This window comes from Saimiri boliviensis, chromosome 18, assembly GCF_048565385.1.
Source record: "Saimiri boliviensis isolate mSaiBol1 chromosome 18, mSaiBol1.pri, whole genome shotgun sequence".
Lineage (NCBI taxonomy): Eukaryota > Metazoa > Chordata > Mammalia > Primates > Cebidae > Saimiri > Saimiri boliviensis.
This window is the reverse complement of record NC_133466.1, coordinates 3,505,932-3,519,266: the sequence shown is the minus strand read 5'-3', so window position 1 is coordinate 3,519,266 and position 13,335 is coordinate 3,505,932. Positions and strand designations below refer to the sequence as shown.

General features: G+C 50.8%; 1 protein-coding gene across 5 annotated transcripts in view; it reads right to left on the bottom strand.

Moving 5' to 3' along the window:
• WDR4 (WDR4 tRNA N7-guanosine methyltransferase non-catalytic subunit) overlaps window positions 1-13,335 on the bottom strand; it is a 55,762-nt gene that overhangs the window by 41,894 nt on the left and 533 nt on the right. For all 5 annotated transcript variants that reach the window (XR_744815.3, XR_744816.2, XR_012514809.1 and 2 more), the window contains exons 2-3: window positions 10,889-10,954; window positions 9,571-9,711 (exon numbers count right to left, since the gene is read on the bottom strand). Coding sequence is in view for 2 of the 5 variants with exons in the window: in XM_003927573.4 (XP_003927622.1) it covers window positions 9,571-9,711; window positions 10,889-10,954 (207 nt within the window). In the remaining 3 variants the exon portion in view is untranslated. The remainder of the gene's footprint in view (window positions 1-9,570; window positions 9,712-10,888; window positions 10,955-13,335) is intronic.

Below are 13,335 nucleotides of genomic sequence, written 5' to 3'. Positions count from 1 at the left end.
ACACTGCGCCTCCCGCCTAGCTCGGCGGAGGGTACTACTCCTCGTCCCTTCGTCCTGCCCCAGCTGGGGGCTCCCACCCAGCCTCTCCAGCTGGACTTATCCTGGCATCAATTCTAGTACGCAGCTGAGCCATACTCGTGGGCTTGGGGGCCAGCAGTGCTCATGGGCTTGGGTGCTAGGATCTGAGGGAGGTCACAGCATGGGGCAGGCCACTGGACCAATGGCAGGCCAGCCTGTCACTCAAGTGGAGGGACAACCCCGCCCACATTCAGACCCCCAGCCTGTGCAGGGTCTCGGGTCTCAGCTCCCTCCACAGTGGCTGGGTTCGTCACCCAGAGACCAGCAGAACGAGCAAGCAGGCACCTGTCTCCACAGGCCCCTCTGTCCTCCACCAGGAGTCCAGTGGCTGAGCCCTGAGCCCCCTCCAGAGCACCGAGGACACCAGTGCCCTCCTCTAGCCCACCCCCCGACACCCACAGTCCAGCAGCCAGGCGCTCTCTCTCCATCCTGCAGGCAGAGGCAATCCGATGGCTTCCCGGGCTCTGCCTTTCCCACGTGCTGCTGTGGCTCTCACGGGCATTTTCGGAAACACGGATTCCACTGGGAGGATTTCTCCATCATAAATGCACATGTCAAAATCAAATGCATCACTTGTAACCCTGTGTCCTCATCTTGTTTGGAAAACCTGGCCTCAGTCCCTCGGGCCAAGACCCTCCTGACTGCAAGCACTCTGGCCTCTGAGGCTCTCAACTGCGACCTGGGAAAGAACCCTTGCTGCCCGAAACCTACATCTTGCCCGTGCTTCAGAACCCCTCAACGGGAGCTTACCAGCAGCAGCACAGTAACAAAGTGACCACCGGACAGAGCCAGGGCTCTCACCCAGCTCAGGGAGTACCGCAGGGGTGCAGGGTCTCAGGGAAATGCACATAGGCCACACCAGCACATGGAAGCCCTAAAACGGAACGGAGGCGGATGTGCTAAGGGTGGGCGGTTCTCTGGGGAGAGGGTGTGTCCCAATCCCGGAATGTGCATAAAAAGCCTCCGCGTATGGGGAGTGGCCCCCATGTTTGTGGACCAGCCGCAGGATGCCACCTGCTAGCTCAGCGTGGTTCTACTCACACCGGTCCTCTCCTCACCCTATGCCCCTTTCCCTGCCCCACTCTCATGCCCCAGGACAACTCCCCTGCCTCAATAATCCCCTCCAATTTCCCACTGAGAAAAGGTAAAGATTTCACTCCACCCAATGCTGAAAAGTTCACAAACCCACAATGCTAAAGGAATTTTAAAAAGAATATTGAGAATGGCTGGGCATGGTGACTCACACCTATAATCCCAGCACTCTGGGAGACCAAGGTGGGCGGATCATGAGGTCAGGAGTTCGAGATCAGCCTGTCCAATATGGCAAAACCCATCTCTAGCCAGGTGTGGTGGCCTGTGCCTGTAGTCCCAGCTACTTGGGAGGCTGAGGCAGGAGAATTGTTTGAACCCAGGAGGTGGTGGTTGCAGTGAGCCAAGATCATGCCACTGCACACTCCAGCCTGGGCGACAGAGTAAGACTCTGTCTCCAGAAAAAAAAAAAGGTATTGAGGAATTTGCCAACTGATGTTGAAAGCGGCAGTTAACTTCCCACCTTCACCCACTGTCCCGCAGCTTACCTAGAGAAAGTGGGGGCAGCAACGTGCAGCCTGCGCCAAGGTCAGGAAATCCCAGGCCACACGGCTGAGGCCAGATTTTGTCTCTGCTGCCTGGACTGCATGAAATCACATGGTCTGTCTTCCACACCACCTAAGGCAAATGTTTCTATACGAAGTGACACGGCTAATGTCACTTTCAAAACCAAGAGCAGGCCAGGTATGGTGGCTCATGCCTGTAATCCTAGCACTTTGGGAGGCCGAGGTGGGTAGATCACCTGAGGGCAGGAGTTCAAGACCAGCCTGGCCAATGTGGCAAAACCCTGTCTCTACTAAAACTACAAAAATTAGGTAAGGCATGGTAGCTTGTTCCTATAATCCCAGCTACCGAGGAGGCTGAGGCAGGCGAATCGCTTGAACCCAGGAGGCAGAAGTTGCAGTGAGCCGAAACCATGCCACCGCACTCCAGCCTGGGCAACAGAGAGAGACGCCCCCACTGCCAAAAAAAAAAAAAGAGAGGAATGCACAGTTCAAGGGACACTGCCAGGAGCCAGCCGCTGTTCCTCACCCACATGCCGCAGGCTGCCCATCCCTCGTCCCAAGTGCTCTGGACCAAACGTGCTTCTGCACTTCAGGTTTTTTCCGCTTTTGGAATATTTGCAAATACTTACTGGCTCAGCATCCCTAATCCAAAACTCCAAAACCTTCCACTGAGCATGTCCTTCAAGCACCTTGTCTATGCCAAAAGCTTCTGGATTCTGGAGCATTTTGAATTTCAGATTGGGAATACATAAACTAGCTGCACTGCCCACTCTCGGACTGTGCTTTTCGGTTTTTTGTAGATGAGAGCTCACTATGTTACCCAGACTGGCCTTGAACTGCTGGCCTCAAGAGATCCTTTCGCCTTGGCCTCTCAAAGTGCCGGGACTACCAGCCTCCCGGTGTTTGATCAGGTGTTTACATACAGAGAATCACACCAGCACATGACCTTCAAAGGATGAGTCAGCACGCAAGACATCTCCCTCTTGGCAAAGCACCTGCAAACAAGGCCGAAGAGGCCCGGCCACCCGCACAGGCTGCAGCGGTGTCTGCGCCCAGCACGAGCCCTCACTCAGGAGCTCCTGCCCTCAAATGACCTCCTCCGAGAAGCCGACTGCCACAGGCAACATGAGCGGAGAGAAGTCTAGATTCCTCCGTCCTCGGACCACGCGTGATGGCAGGAGCGAGGCCCCATCCCTCTGGAGGAGTCACGACCCCTGCAGGAGCCCCGGGCCTCCGCGCTTCCAGCACAGTGAAGAAACTTGGCTGTTAGGAACCGGGGACAGCGGACAGGCTGACTGGACGTCCCCTTTCTCCAAGTTCAAAGTGAGACACGACCTCTTGGACAGTGAGCCCACACTGAGTTCGAGTGACATCCCACTCGTGTCTCCATCTTTTTGGCAAGCTCAGAACTTCACAGCCGCAACACTGCCCAGGCGTGATAGAGTCAGCGTCTGCAAGACACCCGTGAGCTCACTGCCAGCTCACCCCACCACCAGCCAGGCCTGCGGCACACGGCCAGATCCAGCCTCCTCCCACCCTCAGCGAGCAGCGGCCACTCCTCAAACAGTGTCTGGTACCAAACATCAAAAGCCTCAGCACTGGGTACGCCTGTGCATAGTGAAGAAGTCACCTGGCCTTTGGCCTCATCTCCAAGAGTAGGCGCCTTAGGCCCCACAGGCAACCTAAGAACGTGATGTAGGGCAGCGGCCTGGGCCACAAGGGAGCCCCTCCACCTCTGCAGGCGCTGGGAGCTGAAGGTCAGCCACCCAGACAGCATGTGATCCATGCAAACAAAACCGCTGGGCACCGAGGCTGGGGAAGCTCCGCTGTGTGTGCTGTCACACACCGGTGCCAATACCCACGCTCTCCACGCCTCCACTGGCAAACTTGCTCTGACTCAAACTTCCCGGGGTAGAAAGGCAGGAAGAGATACAAGGAAACAGTAGCATTTGAACAGCGGAACAGTGGAAACCACCTAACGGCCCAGCTACAGGGAGCGACAGTGTGGTCAGCACTGCCTGGGGGAAAACAGGCTCCAGGCTGGCACTGGCGCTCGGGTGTAACACGCGCAGCTACTGTCAGACATCGCAGAGACCAGGAGGGCCTGGCCCGGGCTCGTCACAAACTGGGGCTCCGGTGGGGAGACTCTCACTTTGTACTTCTCAGTATAATCTTCTCTATGGACAAAACCAAAGGATTAAAAACGCAAAAGGTAGCACGGGAGGACCCCAAACTGTGCTCCAGAGGAAGCAGACAGAAGTGAGAATTTGCTCCCGACTTCGGCGACCCCACTCACCATAGCGGAACAGGAACCCACACGTTCCACTGACATCTGAGTAACTGGACTGCATCTGAGACCCGAGGACACAGCAGCGCACAGACCTCAGCTCTGCAGCTGTTCTCCACCCCCGGGCTTTGAGGTTTTGTCAGCTCAGGAAGGGGACTGGAAAATGCTAATCCAGTCTCAGTGGTTACCCGTGCAGCTCACCTTACACACCTGTGCCACAGAAAGGCCGTGTAAGAGTGACACTTTGGGAGACAGGCTCAATTTGTAAAACTAAGAGTCCTAATATAAAGAGCTCCTACAAACCAATAAACAATACCCCAATAGAAAAACACGGGATATGGAAAAAAAAAAAAAAAAAAAGCTTACAAAACACAAATGATTCTTTTTTTTTTTTTGAGACGGAGTTTCGCTCTTGTTACCCAGGCTGGAGTGCAATGGCGCGATCTCGGCTCACCGCAACCTCCGCCTCCTGGGTTCAGGCAATTCTCCTGCCTCAGCCTCCTAAGTAGCTGGGATTACAGGCACGCGCCACCACGCCCAGCTAATTTTTTGTATTTTTGGTAGAGACGGGGTTTCACTATGTTGACCAGGATGGTCTCGATCTCTCAACCTCGTGATCCACCCGCCTCGGCCTCCCAAAGTGCTGGGATTACAACAAATGATTCTTAAGTACATAAAAAGTTGCTCTTCCAGCCAGGAGCCAGTGGCTCCAGCCTGTAATCCCAGCACTTTGGGAGGCCAAGGCGGGTGGATCACCTGAAGTCAGCAGTTTGAGACCAGTCTGGCCAACACTGTGAACTCCATCTCTACTAAAAACAATTAAAAAATTAACCAGGTGTGGTGGTGCACACCTGTAATGACAGGTATTTGGGAAGCTGAGGCAGGAGAATTGCTTGAACCCGGGAGGCACAGGTTGGAGTGAGCCGAGATAGTGCCACTGCACTCCAGCCTGGGCAACAAGAGTGGAACTCCGTCTCAAACAAAAAAAAAAAGTTGCTCTTCCTCATTGATAATAAAACAGGTACTCAAGATCCCATGTTTCTTCCATCAGACTCAGAGTCAACAGTCTGACAGCACCATGCATTATTATCCATGGTGAGAAAACAGAGCGCTCAGACTCTGGGAGGGAGAGAACCCTTTGGAAGGCAAAAAACGGACTACATATGTAAATTACATGCCTTTTGACCTCACCATTCATTTTGGGGTATTTCTCCTACAGATTTACTCACATACGGGAAATATTACATCTGTGTCTGGTTATTCATTAAAGTGCCTTTTAAATATCAAGACAAGCAAGATGTTAAGTAAAAAATGCTGACCACCAGTAGAGAGACAGTCAAGAAAATTGCTGTAGCTGGGCGCAGTGGCTCACACCTGTAATCCCAGCATTTCGGGAGGCCGAGCAGTGATCACCTGAGGTCAGGAGTTCAAGACCAGCCTGACTAAAATGGCAAAATCCCATAACTACTCAAAATACAAAAATTAACTGGGCCTGATGGTGAGCCCCTGTAATCCCAGCTGCTCAGGAGGCTGAGGCAGGAGAATCGCTTGAACCCAGGAGGTGGAGGTTGCAGTGAGCCAGGACTGGGTCACTGCACTCCAGCCTGGGCAAAAGATTGAGACTGTCTCAAAACAAATAAATAAATAAATACCCTGCAGAGCGCATGGCCTAGCCCACATGAAATGAATCAAAGTCTGCACTTTCACAAGACACCCAGGCGGCTCTTGGGCACACGCCTATGTCAGAGTTCAGCCAGGCCTTTACTTTAGGAAAAGAGTTACCATCAGACTCCTTTAGAGCATTTCATTTTTAACTTTTGGGAGTCAAAGCCCCCTTTAAGAATCTCATGTGAATCATGAAAGCTCTCTAAGGTAGCCAGTGTCAGAAAGGCGAGATGAACTGGTAGGCGCTAACTGAATCCCCCAACCCACAACTCCTGTGTGAAGCCTGACCTAGCTGGGACCTCAGAAGGTGACTGTATTTGGACAGGGCCTTTACAGAGGTCAAACAGAAGTCACTGGGGTAGCCCTGACCCAACTGCACTGGTGTCCTTATAGGAACAGGAGACGAAGACGCAGACACACAAGGGGAAGCCTCTGTGAGGACACAGGGAGAAGACGCCACCGGCGAGCCAGAGGGAGGGGCCTCGGAGGAACCAGCCTCCCTGCCACCCCTTGATCTTGGTCTTCCAGCCTCGACAACTGTGAGAAAACTGTTATTTCAGGCCGCCAGTCTGTGGTATCTTGTTAGTCCGAGCATACTAAGACAACTACCATCTTCCTTCAACACGGAGAGGTGAAAACCTGTCAGTCCCTCCTTCCCACAGTTTGTCCCAGAAACCCAAAGTCAAGACCAACCTACCAGAAAGCCCCTGCCACCTGCAGAGATTCCTGTGGAGGGCCTGGGGCAGGACATCTCAAGGCCACCTTGAGGCATTCACCCTGAATCCTGAAAACACTTCCCATCTTCTATATTCTGGGTCCTAAATGACTTACTCACGTTTTGGCTATCTTAGTGAGAAGACGCTGTTCACAGGCCTTTCTTTTTTTTTTTTTTTTTTTTTTTTTTTTGAGACGGAGTTTCGCTCTTCTTACCCAGGCTGGAGTGCAATGGTGCGATCTCGGCTCACCGCAACCTCCGCCTCCTGGGTGCAGGCAATTCTCCTGCCTCAGCCTCCTGAGTAGCTGGGATTACAGGCACGAGCCACCATGCCCAGCTAATTTTTTTTTAGTATTTTTAGTAGAGACGGGGTTTCACCATGTTGACCAGGATGGTCTCGATCTCTCGACCTTGTGATCCACCCGCCTCGGCCTCCCAAAGTGCTGGGATTACAAGCTTGAGCCACCGCGCCCGGCCTATTCACAGGCCTTTCAACGTAAAGACGACGCGCTCCACAGCAGTCAAGTGGAAGCTGCCATTTCTCATCAGTTATAACTCGGACACGCAGGGATATGCATTTAAAAGCCATTTTCCTACTGAGAAACCATCACTGCCTAAGGGAAGGGAGCCAGAAGGTGGGTGAGGAGGGAGACTATCGCATACTCTTTGTTTTAATTTTGTCGTTTTCAGTTTTTTGTTTTTGTTTTTTTTTTTGAGACGGAGTTTCGCTCTTGTTACCCAGGCTGGAGTGCAATGGCGCGATCTCGGCTCACTGCAACCTCCGCCTCCCGGGTTCAGGCAATTCTCCTGCCTCAGCCTCCTGAGTAGCTGGGATTACAGGCACGCGCCACCATGCCCAGCTAATTTTTTTGTATTTTTAGTAGAGACGGGGTTTCACCATGTTGACCAGGATGGTCTTGATCTCTCGACCTCGTGATCCACCCGCCTCGGCCTCCCAAAGTGCTGGGATTACAGGTTTGAGCCACCGCACCCGGCCCTGTTTTCAGTTTTTAAACCATTCTCAAAAAAACCTGCCTGTACACAAAACACAAAAACATATCGTAAATCATAAATACATAAACATATATAGTAAAACCCATATACACAAACACACATACATAGAAACGATGCAGCGTTTCAGGGCTTTCTTTTTATCCTGACTGGAAGAGAGGACAGACCGGGCATTCACTGCTTTTGATACCACCTAGAATTTGGCTTTTTTTCTTTTTTGGGACAGAGTTTCACTCTTGTCACTCAGACTGGAGCACATGGGGCGATCTTGGCTCACTGCAACCTCCGCCTCCTGGGTTTGGGTGATTCTCCTGCCTCAGCCTCCCGAGTAGCTGGAACTACAGGGATGCACCACCATGTCTGGCTAATTTTCTATTTTTAGTAGAGATAGGGTTTCGCCATGTTGGCCAGACTGGTCTCGAATTCCTGACCTCAGGTGATCCACCCACCTCGTCCTCCCAAGTGCAAGGAGTACAGGCGTGAGCCACCATGCCCAGCTGAATTTGGTTTTTTACTCTTCCCTTTGAAAGTAAGATGAGGCTGGAAGCGGTGGGTCACACCTGTAATCCCAGCATTTTGGGAGGCTGAGGCAGGCGGATCATGGAGGTCAAGAGTTCGAGACCAGCCTGGCTAACATGGTGAAACCCTATCTCGACTAAAAAAAATGCAAAAATTAGCCAGGCATGGTGGTGTGCACCTATAGTCCCAGCTACTCGAGAGGCTGAGGTGAGAAAAATCACCTGAACCCAGGAGGTGGAGGCTGCAGTGAACCAAGATCACAACACTGCACTCCCGCCTTGGTGACAGAGTGAGATCCTTCTCAAAAAAAAAAGAAAGAAAGAAAAGAAGATGAAATAAAAATCTGAAAGACTTAGCTGAACCCAGTATGAGTGTGTGAGCCAGCTACAAACAGATATTCCTTAACCTCAGGAGTTCAAACATTGCAACTGACTATCAGGGAGCAATTACACCATGCACACAGCTTCAGCGAGGTGAAAATGAAGCGCCCAGGACTGATTCTGCTCCGTGTGTGTTTATATCAAGGTTACAGAATAGTCAGAATGATTCTAGCCCTAACTCTATTAAGGGAATAGGAGACTGTCAGAGGCGACAAAAATGTCAATCTGCCCAGCGCCGTGTACCACAATGTCCCCTGCCTCCTCTCACAGGGACATGCTGGTAGTGAGAAAAGGCCAAGGCCTGGGAGAGAGTCACAGAACAGCAAGGTTCCCTCCCTTTCAGAAAGTGATGGAGAACACTTTGAAGAGGAATAGGGAGCAGGGCAAGGTGGCTCACACCTGTAATCCCAACATTTTGGGAGGCCAAGGCGGGTGGATCACCTGAGGTCAGGAGTTCAAGACCAGCCTGGCCAACATGGTGAGACCCCGTCTCTATTAAAAATAGAAAAAATTAGCCAGATGTGGTGGCATGCACCCATAATTCCAGCTACTTGGGAGATAAGGCAGGAGAATTGCTTCAGCTGAGATGGCACCACTGCACTCCAGCCTGGGCCACAGAGTGAGACTCTATCACAAAAAAAGAAAAAAAGGGCAGGCAGAAAAATCTTTCCAGACTTTGCTTGGCAAGAGGGCAAAGCGCAGCAGTATCTCTGTTCTTGCCAGAGTGACTGGCCTCTCCAACCACGCGGATCCACTCCCCACCCACTCTTCAGATACTCAGAAATACATGCAGTAGCTGGGCGCGGTGGCTCACGCCTGTAATCCTAGCACTCTGGGAGGCTGAGGTGGGTGGATCACCTGAGGTTAGGAGTTCAAGAAATAGATGCAGTAAACCCACCTCGCTTAATACCGTGGTACAGACCCCTCGACGCACCCCAAATCCCTAACCCTCTCCCAGAGCACGCGCACTGCCTTGTTCCCGCTCATCACTAGGACAGAGGGCCGCTCTGGACAGCAGGGGCAGCAACGCTGCAAGCAGAGGGACCAGACACAGGGCGCGGCTCTGCCTTCCGACCCCACTGACTGGAGGTACCTAACTCCTCACCACCCAATGTGAGCTAGAACAGCACCCCTGCACCCTCCCGGAGCTGCTGTGAGGATCGGATCAGCTAACACACATACAGCGCTGAAAGCTGTGTCTGGCACCAGCTGTGGCTCTGCATCAACCACTTATCACCGCGGTACGGTCACTACTGCTACAGGCATGCAATTACAAGGTGTGCATTCGACATAGTTATAATCAACGTTAGCATCTCATACCTGACACTCAGACACTGCCATGGTTTTGTACGGAAAAGAATCAGACGCTTACTGTCATCAGTTAAAGCAAAATAGCTGCCAGACTTGGAGAAGGTGGACGCCAGAATCACACTGCTCCCCTGGACCAAGGGCGCATCCTCCCTGAGGAAGAGAGGAAGAAGACGGTTAAGCGTCATCTAAGGAAATGAGGCTGCATTCCTTGAAGGCCAGTGTGGAAATTGCTAACATGGGAAGAGGTAGAAATTGTTAAGAGGCTCACGTAGCAAAAATACAGACATATTAAAGGGACATGGGAGGCTCAGGCAGGAGAATCCCTTGAACCCAGGAGGTGGAGGTTGCAGCGAGTCAAGACTGAGCCACTGCCCTCCAGCCTGGGTGACAGAGTGAGACTCTTGGCTCACTGCCACCTCTGCCTCCCAGGTTCAAGCGATTCTCCTGCCTCACTGCAACCTCTGCCTCCCAGATTCAAACAATTCTCCTGCCTCAGCCTCCCAAGTAGCTGAGATTACAGGTGGGCCTGCCACCACGCCCAGCCAATTTCTTGTATTTTTAGTAGAGACAGGCTTTTGCCATGTTGGCCAGGATGGTCTGGAACTTCTGACCTCAGGTGATCTGCCTGCCTCGGCCTCCCAAAGTGCTGGGATGATAGGCATAAGCCACCATTAAGAGTACAGCCGGCCAGCGCGGTGCTCACACCTGTCATCCCAGCACTTTGGGAGGCTGACGTGGGTGGATCACTTGAGGCCAGGAGTTCGAGACCAGCTTGGCCAACATGGTGAAACCCTGTCTCTCTCTTAAAAAAAAAGAGTACAAAGGCCGGGCGCGGTGGCTCAAGCCTGTAATCCCAGCACTTTCGGAGGCCGAGGCGGGTGGATCACGAGGTCAAGAGATTGAGACCATCCTGGTCAACATGGTGAAACCCCATCACTACTAAAAATACAAAAATTAGCTGGGCATGGTGGCGCGTGCCTGTAATCCCAGCTACTCAGGAGGCTGAGGCAGGAGAATTGCCTTAACCCAGGAGGCGGAGGTTGCAGTGAGCCGAGATCGTGCCATTGCACTCTAGCCTGGGTAGCAAGAGCGAAACTCCGTCTCAGAAAAAAAAAAAAAAAAAAAAAAAAGAGTACAGCCAACACCGTACTCTTAATTCTAATTTGAAAGTTACTTTTACATGTCCTTCCTGGCGTGGTACTTATCTGCACCGCTGTGTGATAGAAGCTAAGAATTCACCAAGCAAGACAACAATTGCTTCTTAGACCCTCTGGTCCCATTATCAAACCATTAAATCAGGCCCTGAAAAAGCTTTCCCACATCTCACCCTTTATTTTCTTGTGCCTTCTTTTCTGCAGCACTGCAGTCATAGATGAAGAGGCTGTCATCATCACTAAAGATAAATAATAGAATGATTTTAAAAGGAGTCATCATTAAAGAGAAATAACAATGATTTTTTTAAATTTAGAACAATCTTTTATTCACAGTACTCTTAAACTTTAAGTTCTCGGGTACATGTGCAGAACATGCAGGTTTGTTACATAGGTGTACACATGCCACGGTGGTTTGCTGTCTCCATCAACCTGTCATCTACATTAGGTACTTCTCTCCTAATGCTATCCCTCCCCTAGTCCCCACTCCCCAACAATTTTTTTTTATAATTTTTTTTTTTTTTGAGACAGAGTCTCACTCTGTCACCCAGGCTGGAGTGCAATGGTGCAATCTCAGCTCACTGAAACCTCCACTTCCCAGGCTCAAGTGACTCTCCTGCCTCAGCCTCCCGAGTAGCTGGGATTACAGCTGCCCACCACCATGCCCAGCTAATTTTTTGTATTTTTAGTAGAGATGGGGTTTCACTATGTTGGCCAGGCTGATCTTGACCTCCTGACCTCAGGCGATCCACCCGCCTCCATTTCCCAAAGTGCTGGGATTATAGGCATCAGCCACTGTGCCCAGCAACAATGATTTTTAGAGAACGTTAAAAAAAAAGAAGGCCGGGCGCGGTGGCTCAAGCCTGTAATCCCAGCACTTTGGGAGGCCGAGGCGGGTGGATCACGAGGTTGAGAGATTGAGACCATCCTGGTCAACATGGTGAAACCCCGTCTCTACTAAAAATACAAAAAATTAGCTGGGCATGGTGGCTCATGCCTGTAATCCCAGCTACTCAGGAGGCTGAGGCAGGAGAATTGCCTGAACCCAGGAGGCGGAGGTTGTGGTGAGCCGAGATCGCGCCATTGCACTCCAGCCTGGGTAACAAGAGCGAAACTCTGTCTCAAAAAAAAAAAAAAAAAGAAATTTTTTTTTTCTCTGTAGAACAAAAAATATTTGCATACTCATTAAAGGTCTTATCCATGACAAGAAAACTGTCTAGATATAATATTTCAGGGAACAGTTAACAAACTTTATTAGCTGAATCTCTTATTGGAGTATATCATATACAACCCGAATAGTTCTGTGGGAAAAAATTTCAGGCCAGGCGGGTTGCTCATTCCTGTCATCCCAGCACTTTGGGAGACTGAGGCGGGTGGCTCACAAGGTCAAGAGTTCAAGACCAGCCTGACCAAGATGGTGAAACTCTGTCTCTACTAAAAATACAAAAATTAGCCAGGCACAGTGGTGGGTGCCTGTAGTCACAGGTACTCAGGAGACTGAGGCAGGAAAATCACTTGAACCGGGGTGGCAGTGGTTGCAGTGAGCCAAGATCCTGCCACTGCACTCCAGCCTGGGAGACAGAGTGAGACTGTCTCAGAAAAAAAAAAAAAAAGTTCAGTAAAACAAATGAGGGGCAAACACTCAACAGGAATTAATAATGCTATTCTTATGCTATTCTTTCAGGCCCCAGAAAATCTATGTGATGTTCTGATGGTGTTGAGTTTTCAATGGGATTCTCTATACAAATTTCAAAGAGCCATTACCTATTCAGAAACACATCTCACCTACCTGAAAATGTTCCCATGACCCCAAGCACTTACCAACATAACAATCACCCATTTTCCACACTGAACCTAAACTCTCTCTTCAGTTTATCCCATCCCCTACCCGTGGCACGCAGCTTATACTTATTTATAGCCTTTAAAGTGCACCAAAAAAACTTTCCATATGGAAGAGTGGACTTGTCTTCCAAGTCGGAAACTGCACTAGCCGCTAGAATTTCCTCAAAACGGGTAAACTGAAGGTAAGCAGATCACGTCGAACGCATCCACAGCTCGCTCTGGCAGGTATTAGACCGTGAGTCTCTAAAGCAACATTATCTCGGACACGTGACAGGTTTCTGAGGACAATTTTTGTTAAGACCCAATTTAACATGGAATTGGCTTTCTGAAACCAAAGAATATACAGTACATCTGACAGACACATCGTCCCTTTCAAGTATTAAATCACAAATAACCTGGGAAAGAAAATGAGGGGTTGAAACTGACCACACTAATAATTGCTCCGAGAGTCCTCTCAGTCAGGACTGTCCCATCAACACACATTTATGAGTTTAAAAATCCCCGGCCTCGTCTTAGCACTGGTGATACAATAAGGATGGAGAATAAAATTACAGAAAGCAAAATTCGAGCCACGTGAAGGGCCGCTGGGGAGGGGCAGCTGCGAGCTCTACGTGCACCCTCGGGTCGGTTGTGTAAGTGTCAGAGACGACCCGGGAGTCCTGAGGAGCAATTAAGGCCGGGTAGGTGGATGCAGGCCGGGAAGAGGGGACAAGCACCCCTGCAAATGCAAAGAGAAGGAGGCCGCTCGGGGGTCAGCGAGCTCGTCGTGAGCCCCGCCCCT